Here is a 20,418-nt window from a genome sequence, read left to right as displayed (position 1 = left end):
GACATTAAAGTGAGAAGCATTACTATAAAAACAGTGACCATTCAATCCATCAGTAGAACAATTTGCATTCTAGAAGATTCTAATGAACTTGGGGGAAATTTCTCTAAGAAAAGAGTTTTCTTCATGGAGCTACCAGTAGGACTAAAGGGTACATATTTCTGTCAATTAAATTTCTATTGAAATCCTTTGGTTTTATATTAAAATCAATAATAAACCAGAAGCTGTGCTCAGCTTTGGGGATATAAGGGTAACAGTAGACAGGGAACAAAAGATCTCACATTTCAAGGTGAAATTGAGACCAAGAAACAAATAGGTTCAGTGATAATCAAAGCAGAAAATGGTTGTGATAGCAGCCTGCAGGAGTAGCCCTGGATCCATGATAGGGAACTCAGTGTAGACACACATGAGAAACCAACTCCTTAATAAGTCTGCAAGCATGGCCCAACAAAAGAAGGCAAGAAAAGGATCTGTGACAGAGGAAACAGCATGTACAATGGCATTAATTCTATAAACACTTGTCGTAATCAAGAACTCGGAGTAGTTCAGTATGGCTGAACAACAGAATCAGATAGAAGATTAAAGGGAGTTAAAACTGACTCCGTAGCTAGAGGCTGGATCATGAAGCATCTTAGATACCACCCAACAGCTTTGAGCATTTTCAGATAACATGAATGCAATTAATATGGCCACCTCTATGTCTGTTGACTTCACAAGCAAATGAATGGGGAGAGTCAGACTTACATGGGTTCTCCATCCCCAGCATCATTCAAAAATGGGACCAATGGTTATTTTCTGTTTAGAATATGATAATTATTTCATTCACAAAGAGGAAACGTATATAGCTTTTGCTTGCCAAGATTATGTTAGGGAATATAATTATAGCAAAATGGAGATTTGGAAAGGACATGTGACTGACTATATTTGTTGCTCGGGAGGTAGATGGGACAAGTGAAGTGATGAGTAATAGCTGTGGGAAGGAGAGCAAAAGGAGAACATTGGTAGGTAGGTTCTGAATGGAGATATGGGGGGAGCTCTAAATTCTGAACTAGAGATGAAAGTCACATGTGGATGCTAAACAGTGAAGGGACTTATATGTTTGGGTCAGGGGGCAGGTAGCATGGAATGGTTCTCTCCATTTGCAAGGGTTTGTACATCTGGAGTTAAAAGCATATGCCAACACTTATGCATCAACCAAAAAGATACCTAAATTTGATAATCATGTTAATCAAAGGAATAAGAATCAATGGCAAGGAGAATAAGAGGGGGAAAGATTGCTTTAAAAAATTGGCAGTATTAATTTTAAAATAAAATATATTCTGCCTCTTACACCCACACAAAAGTGAAATAAAATTTGCCAAGAGGAATTTTCCAATTGTCAAAGCAAAAAATTGGCAGCCCTAATTGTACTTGCTACAAGTGAACAAAATGAATGCTCTCCATGAATCATTCTCAAAACTGTCCAGTACAAAATCCTAAGTGGCATCCCTATATTTGAATAGTCTATATTTTATTATTTATTTATAGCCTGCCTTGCTTTCACAAACAGACCTAAGTCACCTGAAAACAACTTTACACATTAAAACAATAAAATATAAATTTAAAAGAATGAGAGTTGTGGAAAATAAAGTTAAAATAAGAGCTAACATTGGGATAGGAGATGAGCAAAGGTAGGGACATGATGTTGCTTTAAAGGCCAACATCAATCTTCAACACTTGGTTAGGCCATAGCTTTGTCTCAAGGTTTCCTACCAGCCAAAGAAGAAAGGAAAAATAGTTAACTCTATAGTTCTCTTTATCTGTGAAGAAAAAGTACTAGTATATTAGAAATATATGTTTAGATTTTAAGTATCAAATATGAATAAAAGAGAGTTTAGTTCAATGCATGTTTTCAGGGTCCATCTCAGGAAAATAAGATCATAGGTGAGTGTCATTAAAAGCCCTATTTTAAATACTATGTCATATCCTTTTCCATGTTTTGTCTTCAATAAGCTAACAATGCCTTAGTGAACATATCCAAAGTATGTTGTAAATCATCTTTCCAGAATTTTTTTTCAAGTCCAAAAGTTACTTCCAATGTAAGGGTGACTATGGAACTTGGTGATTAGTATATTCCTATTATCATCATAACTATACTTTTTCAAAAAATATATCAAATGTTTAATTTCTCTCTCCAGACCTTATCCAGTAAGTAAACTTGATTTATAAAATCTGTCAATAAAAGGCTGTTGCCTGTCATTTTATAAAGATTACCTGAAAAACTATATTTGCTAAAACCAAATGACATATTTGAGCAAAGTAGCCCTTTTATTTCAATTTTGATTCAAATTATTTTCTATGAAATATGTACATATATACTAAAAATTATTCTGGCAGTGTGCATTTTGAATAAACCAAACTCACACTAAAGTACACTTCAAAAGTTATTTGAAATATATATTTCTCTTCTTGTTTCTTGCTCTCAATACACCCTTGAACCTATTGACATTTTGAGCTCCATTAACACGTGAAAAATATGTATCTTAGTATTTATGTATTATATGAAAAGATTTCACAGTTAAAATTAACACCAAATTTTTTAAAACTATAAGTGATTAAGTTTTGTTAAATACAGTCCCCATTTAGCCTACCTACAATGCCAATCTGTTTTATTCTTATTTTGTTCCCAAATTATGGGGGAAACCTAAAATAGAGTTTATCTTAATTGTATATCGAAAAGAAACAAATCAATGGATTTGATACATCAAATTTTAATTACAAAATAAATGCTATATAATCTAATAAAGTCACAATGCACTCAAATACTAGTCTGATTCATCTTATCATGCAAACTTTCTGAAGTCAGAGAAAAATAAATTTAACTCCTAGAAAGTTGACACTTATTTTTTAAAGCATAAATGCCAACTACTAGTTTCTGAAATTAATTGGGGGGAAAGAAGAAAGGGTTGAAAAGGCAATGAGAAGAAAAGAGGTTGCTTAATACAATATTTGGCATAAGAAAGAAAACATCAAGAATTGTAACTGAGTCTTTACTGAAAACATCTAAAAGTTTTCATATGAAAGGCAGCATTATGCATTCATGAATTTGAGAATAGGAGGCAGGTGACTTTTCTATGGGAGAGCATATCTTGGTAATTATTTTTTGGCACATCAGTTTGAGAGCATTTTGGATGTGTTTAACTTGTACTTATTAAGTATAATGAAATACATATAATTGAAGATCATAGATATCAGAAAAAAGAACAAGGTTGTAACCTCACTCATTTCCTCATTTAAGAAGTTCTCTGAAGATGGACCCTCATATAATCTTTTCCAGAACTTCTTTCATTTATACATATGCATTTGTAATTTTTAAAACGGGGCCTTATAGAAATTTTTAGCTCATCTAAAATGCTTGTTTGTGGGAGGTAGAAGAAGGTAAAGGGAAGCAAATAAATGGTGAAAGAAGGAAACTTGACTTGGGGTCGTGAACATACAATATGCAGATTATATATTATAAACTTGTGCATCTGAAAACTAGAAAAATTAAAAATTAAATTATTTTCGTATGTCAACTACTTCTATTAGGCACTTTATTTGGATAACAGAATAAGATCACCAAACAAAACAAAATAACAACAAAATTCCAAGGACCTGATCTGTTACTCAGATAAAAATCCCAAGAATTATCTTCTCATCCAATATTTCAGGGGAAGACAATAGGCATTTCCAGAAACAGATATTCCTGGATGGTGCTTTCAGGAATAATCACTTCTTAAGAAGTATCACTCTATATAAGCTTCTAAACAGTGGTAATAAGTTCAACAATATATAACTATGATTATCATTAACATTTCATCAATAGATATTCTGATTGACAGTCTTACTATTAACCTTACCCAGATTAAGTAAACTATAATAAACCATACTTGAATCTAAATTTGACAATTTTGAAGTTCATAAAATAACTAAGAAACTATCCCAATACATTTTTGACACTACATCAAGGATATTACTTGTTTCATTGCTTTCAAACATGCTGATAGAAGAACTTAGAAGTTCACAAAGAAATGAATTTACCAACGGACTGTTTTCTTATTGAATACTTCAGTTATTGTGACAACGTTTTACCATCAACGTATTTGATGATAAAAAAGTTTATGAAATAATGTATAGGCTAACTATTTATGCTTCAGCACTGGTAACATGTGTGTGTGTGTGTGTGTGTGTGTGTGTGAGCGCGTGCGTGTGTGTGTGTGTGTGTATGCATCACACAGTGATTTTAAAAGTCATCATTCAGACATATTATTTCAGAGTTCTGATAGGAAATGTTGTAAATATCCTAAAATAAAGGAGGATGCAAATTTATTTTCTAAAATTAGAGATTTTTAGCATTAAACACTATGCAATACTTTCTGTCATTATTCTTTCCTTTATCCCTGGATTTAAAGTAACAAACCATCTTAAATCAATTATTCACATTCTGATTAGCATGTAGGCAGTATGCTATTTTTTTCACACCAAGTTTCCAAAAGGAAGAGAGATACCACAGATAAGACATTTGCATGTTGTTACTTTGAAGACAGGAGCTGAATTTCACTCTAAAATTTTCAATTTGCTGATCTGGGAAAATTGTTTGGGGGTAAAATGCTTTATTTATTTCTCAAGTATCCCATTAAGTATTTATTATAAGAATTCCATATAATGATTCCATGTTTTCTAAATGAAATCCTTTGAAATTATATATATATATATATATATATATATATATATATATATATATAAAATCATTCCCTTTTGCACTGTCAGTTTAATGTCATGTGTTCAGATTCTACAGACCCATGATTTGAACATGACAAATGTATACAACTCCTTTAAATATATAACTGAAGAATAATACCTATAAGACATTGAAATATTAAATTCATATTAGGTGCATTTATATCAGAACTCCAAAAGAAGAAACTCTTATTATATCAAAAAGGAATGGTGGCTTTCTCCTTTCAATAACAAAGTTACCAAATAGTCTCATTCAATAGTGTTATGTGCTACTTTTAAACAGCTCTTTTAAAACAAAACTATGGATTTAAAAATCTTACTCTTAGAATTAAAGAGTAAGAACTAAAGCTGAAGTATCCTAGAATTTAATGAGAATGAGTTAAATCAACTAATCATATCCCAACCCATATAAACTGAGACTCAATGAGTGCAAATAATTAATGTGATTTATGTAGAGGTCAATTTGAAACTATTCTGGGCACTAAATTTGAAAAAACAAAGTACTGTAGAAGTAGCTATGTGTTTTAAGAAAAAAATAAATTTACCTTATGAATATGTGAGTATAATATTTATACTGATGAAAAAAACTCAATAAATGTATGTTAACCTGAAAGTTTGGGGGATGTGTATTGATGATAATAAAAAAAGAAATGATGTATAACCAGAGTTTTTAGTTTCATGCTTTACAACTCATTCATAAAGAAGGCAAATATAAACTCATCTAGACCAGAGAACTATTATTTAAATGTATAAAGGTCTAGGGTACAGAAGGTACCAATTGATTTTAGGGAGAAAGACTAGTGTTATGCAATGTGAAGGCAACTCTGACTTGTCTAACAACCTGCCCATGGCAGAATGAATGAACATCAATTTGTCATATACTGCCAAGCTCATGTGAGAGACTATTCAAACCTTGAAAAAATAATTCAAATTCAATAGCAAAATGTAAAAGAAGACAAAATAAATCAAGTTTAGACAATACACATACACACTAATTTAGATATTTTTAAATTATGCAAATGTAATTTAACTCAAATGTATAAATATTGGAGAGAACAAACCAGTGAGTTAAAGTATAGTGTCTATATAAAAATAAATTAGTATTTCAGTAAAAACCAGCCCAAAATTAATGAAAATAGTGTCCTGTGGGTGTGAGCGCCTAATCAGCCAGCAGAACTATGAGGAGGATGGGCTGTCTTCTCACATCCACAGTTACCTGTCCATTCCCTGCGGGTCAGTCAGGCACCTGGGAGATGAGTGACCACAGTGGGAAAGGAAGGACACTTTTCACCAAGTGACACAAATTTCTTCTGTAAACCCTTTAGATTTTGGAAGATTAACATCATATTTTAACCAACTCAAATAGAACTAAACAATGTAGAAACTATGAAGTGATTCTCCCTTTACCCTGTGAATTATTAAGGCACATATACTACAAAACAGTATCCAATTCAGATTTCCATAACCAAAGACAGGTTTTTGGAAGACAGCCACAAAGATTATTAAAGGTTGAAAAATAACACCTATTAGAAGGGTGGAACATGAGAGGTTTTCAAGGTGAAATGAGCTTGAAAAAGAAGAATTTGAAGGATTTAATTTGCTATAAGGAACATCCTGACACTGGTTTGCTAAACATTAAGGTGGTTTGCTGAGACTACGGAAACTCCAATCCTGAAAATCTTTAAGTACAGGAAGGATTCTGACCACAGCTGCTCAGGATCAAATGTGGGCTTTATTCAACTAAAACTCTCCCCGTGTCTTCCAACCCTGTGAATTTAATTGTAAACGCCAACACAAACATTATATTCCATCAAACACTTCTGATTCAGCACCATACAGCGGTTTGTGGGGAGGGGTGGGAAGGAAGATTGTACTGATCCACTTTTTACAGTGCATGGCAGCATGTGAGGAAATACTTTGTCACAATTAGGAGTCCTAGTGATATCTTTGGGTTCTTGCACTTTCTTGTTTAGATTTCTCATGCAAATCACATACAGCACTTTTTAGAATATATTACAGGTTTTTATAATATATTACAGATTTGAATAATTCATGATAATGAAGCAATAAACCATGATGGAAAGTACTAAGAAAATAAATGAAAATCAGGCAACCTAAGTGTTCCTTCGTTATATCATAAAGACCCAAAATACAGGTTTTTAGATTAAACTAGAAAAATTGTTCTTTAAGTTTAGACATTTAGTCACTAATAACCCAAAACTTTAAAAAATACACCATGCCACAAATGTTTTCTTAAAACATTAGTCTCTATATAGTATGTACTAAGGAATGAATTAATACTATATTAAAGTCATAGATTCTGGTCAAAATTATGTTTTAAAAAAAGAATAAATCAAATAGTAAGCCAAGTTGAATAGTTTACTAAATTAAATAGCAATCACTCAAATTGCATGTGAATAGACTTGTATATAACAACAAACTATCCGATTCGTATTTCCACAAAGAACTCTTGGTCTTTCCTTAGAGAACCATTCATTACAATGCATCGAGTTTCCACATCAAACTCCTTGACCTTTGCCAGTACTCTGATGCAAAATATTTAAAAGTTTATTGTCTTCTAAAGTAGCAGCAGCATTATTCAACTAATCCCAACTGCTGACTTCACAAAGCGTGGTTATAAAGTGCCATTCAAACTTTCTACACTGTCCAAATCAGCAGATCCACAACTGGAGGTAGCCACACAGGAGCTACCCTCACAGCCCCTCGGGGAACTGCATTCAGCAAATATTCGCATTCATAGCACTAGAAATGCTCATGAGTGTGTTGGAAATACACATGTAAACACGTACCCCTAACAGTCAATAAATTGTATAAACAGACACAATATAAGATAAGATAAGGTCATTATCAGCCACCCACTCAATGTACCAGGACAGTATCTCTTTGTTTACAATGATTTTGAAGGCGAGTGCGTGTGTTGTGGTGTGTGTGTGCGTGTGTGTGTTTGTGCTCGCGCGTGTGCGCAGGTTACCGGAGACGGAGATCCGTTCTTGCAGAGGGGCCCTCGGAAGACTCCTTTAATGCCCCGGTAGTGCCCATTGCTGAGATGTCTCGAACTGATGACCAGGTAACAAGCCATGTGGGTCCGGACGGGAGGTACAGAGTCTCAACTTCTTACCAGGCGACCAGCCGCGGAAATGCGGCCGGCTTCTCAGGAGCAGCAGAGACTGCCACCTCCCGAGGAGAAGTGGCCAGCAGGACGCGGGGGGCGCGCGTCCCCGCTCCTCGCCCCGCGCGCTGGGCTCCGGCTGCCAGTCCCGGCTGCTCTGAAGGTGGCGGCAGCCACAGATCACTTAGGGGACCCTGCAAGCCAGTCCACATGCTGCTCTGACCCGCTGGCGGCGAGGTGGCTGCTCCACCGCAGGGCCGGAGAGATGTCTTTTTAAGGACAACTTCCTGGGTCCGTTGGGGAATCAGGGGCTCCCCTCCTGTTCCTCCTGCCCCCGCCGGGCACCGAGGCCAGCCGGGGATGCTCGGCGAGGGTCCCCAGGCTCTGGCGGGGGCGACAGCAGGCTGAGCTGTGGGCTGCGGCGCCGAGGATCCAGCAGCAGCAGCCTGTGCGGGGAGTGTGGCGGGGAGTCCTTGGAAGCGCCAAATCCCTGCGCCCGCGGCAGTGGCGGGGGAGGAGGTGGAGAAGGCGACAGGCTGGCTGGGGAGGATAGGGAGTTGGGGACGCAGGGACGCGGGAGCCGGAGCTGTTAGCACCGCAGCTCAGCGCAGTCGGAGCGCACGGGGTGGCCGGCCGGGGTAGGAGGTGACAGCTGCCGTGGCGATGGCGGGAGGCTCAGCGTCCTGCCATCCTCCTCCCAGCCCGCTGGTCCCTGCGCCCCATCTGTGGGCCAAGTTTGCACTGTTTAGGGGCAGAAGCCGGGCTGGCTAGCGTGGTCTGCAGGGAGGAGAGGAGCGGGAAGGGAGCGTTTCCTTACCCGCCCTGCCCGCGCACCTCAGCATTTCCTCTGCACTCAAGGCCGGGTCAGCAGAAGCCACAGCTCCCCAGCCAGCCGGGGATGAGGATGAGAGTGGCAGCCGCAAATAGGGCGGACACATTAGATGCGCTGTGGCAGGTCATGGATGGAGAAGCAAGCAAGTTTTCGGTAGAAAACTTACATAAGGAAACATGCGTATGTGTGTATATACATATGTATATATCCAGAGTTATACTCACTCACAAATCCTGTATCTTCAGAGAGGCAGCTATTTTTGGTCTGTAAAGTACTTTCTGTCTTCACAATCTCTGAAATCACCCCTGGGAAATGTTATTTTTAACGGACATTGTATCCTTTACTCTAAGCCACCAGGGCGCGAGCTGCACTGGGAATAAAAGACTTGTGCAGAGCCCTAGCTGGTTTGGCTCAATGCATAGAGGATCTGCCTGCGGACTGAAGGGTCTCAGGGTTTGATTCTGGCCAAGGGCACATGCCTGGGTTGCAGGCTCTATCCCCAGTAGGGGATGTGCAGAAGGCAGTCGATCAATGACGATCAATGACTCTCTCTCATCATTGATGTTTCTATCTGTCTCTCCCTTTCCCTTCCTCTCTAAAATAAATACAAATATATTTTAAAAAAAGATTTGTGCAGAAAAGGGAAGGGAGGCCTTGCAGAGTCCGAAGGTACCCTCTCCCCCACCCCGATGACCTAATGGGGTTCTGTGATCCCTCTCACCTCACCTGGAGGGCCTGTGCTGGCGAGAAGATGAGCTGAGCATAGGATTGCATATTTCTCAGTGAGCATAGCGATGCATATATCTTTGGGAATACATATTTTTGAGTTTTTCGGGTAGATACCCAGAAGAGAGACTGTGGGTCCTGTGGTAACTCTATTTTTAGTTTTTTTGAGGAACCACCATATGGTTTTCCATAGTGGCTGTACCAGTCTACATTCCCACCAGCAGTGAAGGAGGGTTCCTTTTTCTACACAACCTCTCCAACAATTGGTATTACCTGTCTTGTTGGTAATAACCATTCTAACAGGTGAGAGGTGGTATCTCATTGTAGTGTTGATTCGCAATCCCCTACTAGGTAGTGAAGCTGAACATCTCTTCATATATCTGATGATCATTTGTATGTCTTCTTGGGAGAGGTGTCTGCTCAGGTCTTCTGCCCATTTTTTTTAATTGAACTGTTTGGTGTTGAGTTGTATAAGGTCTTTATATACTTTGGATAATAACTCCTTGTTGGAGGAACTGTTGTTTGCAAATATCTTCTCCCTTTTGGTTGATTGCCTTTTTGTTTTGTTGGTGATTTCTTTGGCTGTGCAGAAGCTTTTTAGTTTGATATAGTCTCATTCACTTTCTTTTGCCTTTACTTCCCTTGCCTTTAGGGTCAAATTCATAAAATGTTCTCCAAGACCAGGGTCCATAAGTTTAGTACCTATCCTTTTTTCTATGTAATTTATTGTTTCAGGTCTTATATTTAGGTGTTTCATCTATTTTGAATTAATTCTTGTTCAAGGGGACAAACTGTTATCTAGTTTCATTCTTTTGCATGTGGCTTTCGAATTCTCCCAGCACTATTTATGGAAAGGACTTTCTTTATTCCATTGTGTGTTTTGGGCTCCTTAGCACTATCCGTGGTAGCCAAGACAGGGAGACAGCCAAGATGTCCTTCAGTAGATGATTGGATAAAGAGGCTGTGTCCATGGAATACTATTTAGCCATAAGAAAAGATGAAATATTGGCATTTGCAACAACATGGATAGACTGTGAGAATATGATAGTAAGTGAAATAAGTCAGTCAGAAAAAGCTAAGAACCGTATGATTTCCTTTATATGTGGGATATAAAACTGAACTCAGAGCCTCAGACTGACAACAGTATGGTAGTTACCAAAGGGAAGGGGGGGGAGGAGGTAGAGGGTAAAGGGGCCAAATATATGGTGATGGAAGATGATTTGACTACGGGTGCTGGCTACACAATGCAATCTAGAGATCATGTACATTGTAATGCACACTTGAAACCTGTATGAACTTATTAACCAATGTCACCCCAATAAATTTAATTAATTGTTTAAAGGTGGCCTCTTTTCCCTCCTTTGTCTTATCCCTGGAATTGGTTGCAAGGTTAAGGCTAATGCTCTCAGTTCTCTCCCCAGTTTTCTCCTTTCTGTCCCCCACAATGTTCCATTTGTAATTTGTATCCTGGTTGACACCGAGGACCACTCACAAATGACAGAAATTGATAAAAGAAAACAGGCAATTTATTTTTTTTCAAGTCAAACAACTCAAAAACTTCTTAAGCAAGATATATATATATATATATATATATATATATATATATATATATATATATATATAAAGCCCGGTGCACAAGATTTATGCATGGGGGAGGGGGGGTCCCCTCAGCCCAGCCTGCACCCTCTCCAATCTGGGATCCCTCTCACAATCTGGGACCACTGGCTCCTAACTTCTCACCTGCTTACCTGCCTGATCGCCCCTAACTGGCCCCCCTACCAGCCTGGTTGCCCCTTACTGCCCCCCCTGCCAGCCTGGTCCCCCCAATTACCCCCCCTGCCAACCTGGTCACCCCCAACTGCCCCCCCCCCCTGCCAGCCTAGTCACCCCTCACTGCCCCCGTCTGCTGGCTGGGTCACCCCTCACTGCCCCCCCTGCTGGCCTGGTTGCTCCACGCAGCCTGCTGTTTGGTCATCCCTCACTGCCCGCCCTGCCAGCCTGGTCGCCCCATGCAGCCTGCTGTTCAGTCGTTTGGTTGTCCCTCACTAAGCCCCCTGACGGCCTTGTTGCCCCACTCAGCCTGTTTGGTCGTCCGTTCGGTTGTTTAGGATGTGATGGCCCCTGGCTCTTTATATATATATTCTAATTAAAATAACTATTGTAACTGCCCAACACAGGGTTGATTTTTTTTCCATTATTTCAATAGCTTATGTCCTTAGTATTTATTAAGAAATACACAGATGTATTTCTCATTTTAAACATTTTATATATTTCTTTCAAGGGTTTTTCTAAGTGTTTATAAAGTGTCTTAATATGTAAAGTGAAAATGCCAATTCCTTGAAAACTTTGAATGCAAAATTACTGACACTGAAATAGTGCAATTGTAGGAATTATTTAATTATTTTGTAACTATCTTGTTGGTAAGAGTTTTTGAAATTAAAAAATATTATGGGTAGTGACAATAGATAAAACATATCCACCTTTTCCTTCCTGTTAAGACATGATGTGTTTAATGAAGTTTTGTTTATTAAACTTAGAGCTGAAAAATGTTTTGTGAAGCTGAGAATGTGTAATATTACTCACATACAGACATTAGATCTATTCCATACAAATGGTACAATGTATATGCAAATAGTAAAATTTCAAAATCAGGAGAAGATTTTGACAAAAAATAAATAAAGGAGATAGTGTGGCTCAGTCTATATCTATAACCACTATTTCTTCATAAATATCAGTAGCAAAGAGCATTAAAAATTTAAATGTAAGTATCCTTAAATGGACTTGAAAAATGAATGATGTCACATGTTATAAATAACAGTTCCAAGGATATTATGCCTTCTTCGTTAAGCAAATATAATTCCCAATGATGTTTAATTATTTTTAAGAATCAGGAACACATTTCTAAAATGAAAAGACTGACTTAAGTAATCAAAATGGATACAATCCAGCCTGGCCAGTATCTAAGTGGTTAGAGCACCAGCCCTCTCACTGAAGGGCCTCAGGTTTGATTTCCAGTCAAGGGCATGTACCTGGGTTGCAGGTTCATCCCTGGTCAGGGTGAGTGGGGAAGGTGATGTGTCTTTCACACACTGATGTTTTTCTCTCTCTCCCCCACCTTCCCTCCCTTCTACTCTCTAAAAAATTTAATGGGAAAAATATCCTTGGGTGAGGATTAACAATTAAATTACAATTAAAATATATAATCCTATTGTAGTATTTTTTAATTGAAATTATCTGTTAAATATCTTGGCATTTTTGTTCATTCGACTATTGTCCTATATACATCTGAGTTTTCCCCTAAGAAACAATCCCTTTTTATAGTAATGTTTCAGAGACTGTAGTAATTTTCCTACATTTCTTTAAAATTATTTAATTTTTGAGGTCTTTCTTCATTAGAAATGAATTATGCCAATTCTATTAATTTGCCATATTTTAAATCACTTATGGTTGTTCTTTGCTTTACTTTCTATTTTTATGCCATCCATCTTAAAATACCGAAGGGGAAAATTAGCACATTTGCTACTCTCAGCCAATTTTAAGAATAGTTTTTAAAACAAACAAAAAAGAACAACTACCTTCTTTTGCTTGCCAGATTGTGATTGATAGCTATCAGTGTGAGGTCCTCAGAGCCAACAACTCCCCATCATTGCTGCCCACATTCCAGATGTGGTTTGCTCAACCTGAATAGCAGAAACGTGTGTGTCTTTACTTGCAGAGTTGCTATAGTCACAAAATTATTCAGTTGTATTAACTTCTCTTTTTACTAAAGGAGATACTTTCCTTTTCATGCCCAGACATTAAACATTCCCAGAGAAACTGAAAGGAAAGTAAAACACTTTAAAATAAGCCAACATTGAATGAGTTTTAGATACAGGTCGGATTCTATCCCAACAGACAATCTGAAAACCAAACATCATGTGCAATTTTATAAGGCTCACATATTTAAAGCAATAATTGATCTGATGAGGTTTCATTCCACGAAAGGGGAAATGAATGGCAAAGGGCATGGATTTAATCCCATAACCAATGTGTCGTTTCCACATATTTCAGATGCATGACTATGTCATTGACAGAGTGAGAACATCTCTCTTCCGTTACCTTTATTCAACACATCCCAAAGCGATCCCCTTATCTCCATATCCACTATCCCACCCCATTCTAAGCCAGCATCACCTCTTACTTGGACCACTGCAATATCCTCCTAACTAATCTTCCTGCTCCCAATGTCATACACAATTTGCTCTCCATATGTACTAGTAACATCCACAGTGGTAGTTAAAACATAGGTCATATCCTATGCTAAACCACTTAATGATTACATATTGCACTCAGAATAAAATCCAAATTATATGCTGTTTAAAAAAAAAGCCCTGCTTACTGCAGTCCCTGCCCACTTTCTTCTACTGCATTCCCCTCTCCCTGGGCTCCTCGGGATGTTCCCCACGCACTCAGCTTCTCTCCCAGGAGAGCCTCTGCTCCAGCTGTTCCTCCCCCTGGAAATGTTCTTATCTGAGACTCATCAGGGAACCATCTTCTTGGTCACATTTAAAGGCTGTCTGTTCAGAGAGGCCCTCTTGACCACCGAAGCAAGTATAGCTCTCTGGGATCTCTCTCCCCCAAAAAACTTTTCAAAAGTAAAATAATAGATTTGATTTTTTCAGAGAAGTTTTAGGTTTACAGAAAAATTGAGCAAAAAGTATAAAGAGTTCCCACATAGTCCTCACCCTGCCCTCCCAACACACAGCTTTCCCTGTTATTCATGTCTTGCTTTCGTGTGATACATTTTTTATAATTGATGTCAATATTGATACAATATCAATTGAAGTCCACAGCTTCTATTAAAGTTTGCTCTTTGTGTTATATTTTCTATGAATGTTGACAAATGGCATGTATCCAACACCGCAATCTCATCCATATATTTTCACTGTTCGAAAAAGCTCCCGTGCGCCATCTATTCCATCCTTCTTCTATTCCCTGAATCCCTGGCAACCACTGATCTTATTACTTTCTCCCTATTTTTGCCTTTCCCAGAATGTCACATAGTTGGAATTATACAGAATAGAGCTTTTTCAGATTGCCTGCAAGGATCTGGAATTTACTCACATTGTGATAGGAGTTTACAATTGGAAAAACACATTTGGAAAACTGTTTGGCTGTATCTACTAAAGCTAAACTCTATTTATACCATGACTCAGAAACTTTATTCCTAGGTAAACACCAAAGGGAAATGAGTACTTATACCCATCTCCTGCCACAAGCAAAGGGGCAGAAGATTAGTACATTGGTCATCATCTATATATATATAAAAGCTCAGCGACCCTTACGGTAGAACTGCCAGAATGACCGGTCACTATGACATGCACTGACCACCAGGGGGCAGATGCTCAATGCAGGAGCTGACCCCTGGTGGTCAGTGCACTCCCACAGCAGGAGCACCGCTCAGCCAGAAGCTGGGTTCACCTCTGGCGAGCACAGCAGTGGTGGTGGGAGCCTCTCCTGCCTCCGTCGCAGCAGCGAGCCAAGCAGTAAAGACCAAGAAGGTGGGGCGTTAGGAGCTAGGAGTCCCAGACATCCCCAGAGGGGTCCCGCATTACAAAAGGGCTCAGGCTGAGCTGAGGGAACACCCGCCCCTCCCACCACCACCCCCCTCCTATGCACAAATTTCATGCATCGGGCCTCTCTAGTTTAATATAAGCATAGAAGGTGAACTTAAAGTCTCATACACTTTTCTAGTCCATGTGCAGAGCAATTGTCCAAACCCCTGTTATGTAGCACTGGTCCAAACCAATGCCTAGTGGTCTGGGTTCTCTTTATTCACTTTCATCACCATTGAAAAGCAGACTAACATGGAGGTTATAAGTAGAGTAAGGTTAGCATCTTCCCAGGAAAGGGGCAGGACCTGATGCAGAGGTGGAAATAGGCGATGAACTTGTATATTTCATGCCCTTCAGGAAAGTGTTCATCGTGCTCACCCCCAACCTGGAAAGCATGAGGTAGTAGGTGAGGGCTTTCCACCTTCAAAACTCACTGTGGGCGCCACTGAGCATAGGCTGCCCTAGCTGCGGCCAGACTGAACTGGCAGCCCAGAAACACCGACCTCCACTGCTGACCTGGACCACCACAGAGCCAGACATGGGAGCAGGTCTTCCTTTTCTAATTTCTTCAGATGTGCAGTCATGCACCACTTATGGAGAGAGATACGTGCTGAGGAATGCATCATTGTGCAAGTGCCATAGAGCAGTGATGGCGAACCTTTTGAGCTCGGCGTGCCAGCATTTTGAAAAACCCTAACTTAACTCTGGTGCCGTGTCACATGTAGAAATTTCTTGATACTTGCAACCATAGTAAAACAAAGACTTATATTTTTGATATTTATTTTATATATTTAAATGCCATTTAACAAAGAAAAATCAACCAAAAAAATGAGTTCGCGTGTCACCTCTGACACGCGTGTCATAGGTTCGCCATCACTGCCATAGAGTGTACTTTTATAAACCTAGATAGGATAGTCTACTACTGCTACTGTGTGTGCTATACTTTTATATGACTGGGAGCACAGTAGGTTTGTTTACACCAGCATCACCATAAACACATGAGTATGACTGCCACCACATTACTAGCAATAGGTCCATTATAATCTTGTTGGGTCACCCTTCTATATTTGGTCCATTGTTGACCAAAATATTGTTTTGTAGTATATGCTTGTATATGTGATACTACAGATATATTGTGATTCTGTCTTTTTTTATTTAAAAAGTTATATAGAATGACTATGAATACCTATAACATTTAAAAAATAAGTTCATTTAGCAACATACTTTTTATGAAAGTCTTCAGAAACTCTACAAATTTTAATACAGATTTTTGTTTCCCACTTCATCTCATTTGTCTCATTCTAAATTGCCTTACTGATTTACTAATCACATTTTTTTCTCATATTGGCCCTTTTTCCATTTTTGTTTTTTTCTAGGAATGTTCCAATTTACCCTAATAGTTTACTGAACAGAGATTTAAAGCGTTGAAATAAGAAAGAGCTATATTTTTCAATTGCCTGATATCTAACTCAGTTTCTCTCCAAATAGAGCTATTTGTCTTTCAAGTTTGGCTATAACCAGCACGTGACTCTAACTCAACATCACCACAGGGAACTGGCCAGCCCATGGCCAGGCCATGACCACTAACAGGCTCAGAGGACTCTGAGCTGCCCCAGCTGCATGGACCTACTTACCAATGCCTCGTTTTTTAGGTCCTAGCTGCCAGTGAAATGTTCTACTCAGGTTGGCTACTGTTTTCAACCTTTTTCTTAGAAACATATTTTATCGGCACGGGCATAGGAAGTCGTAGTAAACAGGTGTAGACCTTTAGTATTTTCACACTAGCAAATCTAAAAGTAAATACAAACTTTGAAAGCCCATTTGTGCTTACAGAATTTCAAGAGAAAAAGAGCATAGAGGAAGAGAACATAAGAGAGCTTTTTTTTTCCCAGCATCACTAAGATCCTTAAGATAGTGGTGTTTCCTTTTTCCCCCTGAAGTGCACAATGGGTTGAGAGTGACTGAAGTGTCCTGCGGCCCTTGAAACAAAAAGTGTAGCGTATGAGTACTGCATCCTCACAGAGCAAATAACAAAGTGATGTGTGTGTGTGTGTGTGTGTGTGAGAGAGAGAGAGAGAGAGAGAGAGAGAGAGAGAGAGAGAGATTTAATCAAAGCCAAGGAAACAATTTGGAATGAGGTTCTCTCAGACTTAGATTCAATAACTAATTTTACAAAAGGGCACAGTACGTCACACAGTTAAATTTATACTGTGAGCTATGAGAATACAGAGAAAATGATAAGAAATCAAACTAACCTCATGGATTTATTTAAAAGTATTTTCCAGGATTTGCCTTCAAGTAAAAATAAAAAGTTGCAGTTCGTTGTTTGGGATTCATTAAAGCTACATCACAGATAAACTTCTGATACTGACTGACGTTGTGCTGAGTTATTCAGAGAGAGACACAGCTTTCCCACAATAATCCAGAGATACACAACCAATCAAACGAGACTCATTCATAAATCTCATTGTAGAGCACCAACCCCCATCCACACTCCTCCCTCTCCTCCCAAAAGATTCCCCAAAGCACAGGGGGTAGAAAGAGACTTCGGATGACAGTATCATAAAGAAGCAGGAGACCTGCTATTTGCACAGCATTGTGGTGTTCTCATTTCACTGTTTCTAAAGTCACGGTGCCAGTTTGACAAAACTGTGGAGAGAGGAGAGCCTTGTTGCCAGAGAAAGCCAATAAATGTAGCCACCATCATGTCCTTTAGGGCTCAGAATCCCAGCCAAGGCTGGAAGCACGGTAATGTACCTCACTGTAGCTGAGGGCCTCTTCTGCTTTCCTGGAGCTGTGCCATGTCACATTCAAGGGCAGGAGCCATTTATTTTAACACAAAGTGACTTTTCCAAACCTTACCATTCTGACGTGCAGGTGCCACTGTTTTAAAATATACTTTATTGTGTATAGTCTTCAAATTCAAAATGAATCTTAGTATGCTTGAATGATTATAATATCTGTTCTCATCACTTTGGAGATGATACAAGATGTATTAACTATTTAAGATCAGTAGACAGAATTTTTTTAATTCCTCTCAATCCCACTCTGCATATTGAAAAAACATACAACATCAAAATCCTACTATCTGCATAAATTAAGGGAAAGGTGGGAAGAGGAAATGCTATGGAGTGTCATCCACATGCCAGGCATTTACACACATGATGCCATTTCATCTCCACAATTGCTTTAATGGACGTAAGGGAACTGAGACTCAGAGAATGTAAAGACGACTATACCTAAGATCACAGAGCTACATGGTAGAGCTGGAAGTCATGCATGTGTGACTCCAAGCCTAGACTTTTCCCACCATATTGTCTTTTATCCTATATCGTGCAGCCTCTTTGTATGATCAAAAAAGGGTCAGTCACAGGGGCTCCTACTTTCATCAAGGCTAACACCCTCTGGAGGGAACATAGCAAATGTGGATGTAATAAATTAGAGACATGGGAACCAAATGTAATGTATTATTCTAGATGGTACATGGTATGATAAGGTTTTAAAAGTCTATAAAGAATATTTGGGAATAATCTAAAAAACTTTGAATTGGTAATATTATTGTATTGAGCTAAAAGATCTTGGGTGATACCAAGGTTATGCAGGTGAAGATTTTTAGGAGATACAAGCTGAATTATTTAGGGGTGAGATATCAAAACGTCTGTAATTTATTTTCACATGGTTCAGAAGAAAAATGTGTGCGTGTGAATAGAGAGGGAGAGAGAAAAAACAAATGGTGTAAAATGTTTATAATCGCTGAATCTAGGTAAAGTATATAATAAGGGTACTTAGTGTATTTTTTTCTGTTGACAGGGGGAAATATGTGGTTATGTAATATAGCTTGCAGTTGAAACAGCGTTCACATATTTTTTAAAGGAAAATTATTGTAGTAAAAAGCAAAGTAATGTGATCAGTGGGAAAAGCATGCAGGCCACAGCCTTGAGCATTTCTCTTTTTGAACTTTAAGAATAAGAAAGTAGATAAAAAGAATGGCTCATATATTTTTACAGAAGATTGACATTTTTGGATTAGAGGTAACTGATAATCTTAACACTGGGGAGTCTTGCTGCAGTATTTGGTTACAAACAGGACAGCTGTATAATTTGCAGAGCCCAGTGCAAAATGAAACAGAAGGAACTTGTTGTTCAAATATTATTAAGGATTTGAGGAAAGCAATATCGGAACATTAAACCAAGAGTACCTCTCTTCAGAGTAAACACCCTGTGTGACCAAACAGGCCACATGCCCTTGAAGCCTGCCCTTATTACAAGCAAAAACACTGACTATGTCCTGGTTTTCTTCCCATAATTATAAAAAATCCATAGTCACTCAACCAGAATAAAGATAGTATTGAGCCAATTCTACCCTTGCCAAGAACCACAGTTAAAACAAATGAGCTCTACAATGCATTCATTCCACATAGAAGTCCCAGAATTAATATTATTTTTCATTAACGTTATGAGTTATAGTTTCTATTCCAAACAAAAACTCCTATATTAATCGTTTCTATCACAACACAGGACTCTTATATCTTGTATTATGGAAGGTATATAAAAACAGTTATGCCATCAGCCACATAAAAGCCCTACATGAGTTGTAAAATGGATCTGGACTTCTCCAAGGTGTCCAGGCTCTCAAAAAGAAGGAAATGGAGACTGTAGTCTGGCAATTTAATAATGATATATCAGAAAACATGAGTTTTTACTGTGTTTATTTTCACATTTTCAACTATTTATATATGAATTGTTTTGTAATGTTTGTATTTGTGCTGTCAAATGGTGCTGAACTGCTTATTTGCCTTGTGACCTTTGTGAAGTTTCTAGAAAGAAGTAGAACTGTGAGCTTTTGTTCTAGAAAACTCATGCCTGGGGTAAGCAAATCAAGCTAATAAACACTGGCTACTAAGTTTATCTTATTAATATTTCACATAGTTGCTTTATGCCAAAAAATTTCAATGAATTGTTGTTGTTGTTGTTGTTTTTGTCAAAATGCTTATTCTATAAAATGTTTTTTATTAGGATAATTTTTCATCTCCTCTACCTATAAGACTATTTCTTTAGTCATCATTAATCATGCTTCATGCAAATCAACTTCACAGGCAAATTGCCAACAGACAAAGGTCTTTATTTTTTCATAAAATACTTTCATTATGAATTAGACCATATTGGTTATAAGGCATAATGTCTAATTAACTTCAGATATAAATATAGTTCTGTTCCCCAAAAAGAAAAAAGCTCATTTCCTGACTTCTTGGAATAACAGACGTTTCATTATAACCCTTGAGCTTTGGAAGACATTGTGTTTAATCACCTTCGAGGTTTTTAGACTTCCATATTATAAGAGATGCAGAATGTAAGACCCATGCAGTTATCAGGGATGATGAG

General features: G+C 38.2%; 1 protein-coding gene and 1 long non-coding RNA gene across 2 annotated transcripts in view; one reads left to right on the top strand and one right to left on the bottom strand.

Moving 5' to 3' along the window:
- The window catches only part of ZNF804B (zinc finger protein 804B), a 392,449-nt gene extending 384,539 nt beyond the window's left edge, over window positions 1-7,910 (bottom strand). The window contains exon 1 of the mRNA XM_070425107.1: window positions 7,748-7,910. Coding sequence (XP_070281208.1) covers window positions 7,748-7,855 — 108 coding nt within the window. The 5' untranslated portion in view covers window positions 7,856-7,910. The remainder of the gene's footprint in view (window positions 1-7,747) is intronic.
- LOC139016941 (uncharacterized) overlaps window positions 7,783-20,418 on the top strand; it is a 95,423-nt gene continuing 82,787 nt past the window's right edge. The window contains exon 1 of the long non-coding RNA XR_011472742.1: window positions 7,783-7,843. This is a non-coding gene — a long non-coding RNA (uncharacterized lncRNA). The remainder of the gene's footprint in view (window positions 7,844-20,418) is intronic.

This window comes from Myotis yumanensis, unplaced genomic scaffold (genome assembly GCF_028538775.1).
Source record: "Myotis yumanensis isolate MYYU_CA2020_CCGP unplaced genomic scaffold, mMyoYum1.0.hap1 SCAF_9, whole genome shotgun sequence".
Lineage (NCBI taxonomy): Eukaryota > Metazoa > Chordata > Mammalia > Chiroptera > Vespertilionidae > Myotis > Myotis yumanensis.
This window is presented reverse-complemented; position numbering and strand designations above follow the sequence as displayed.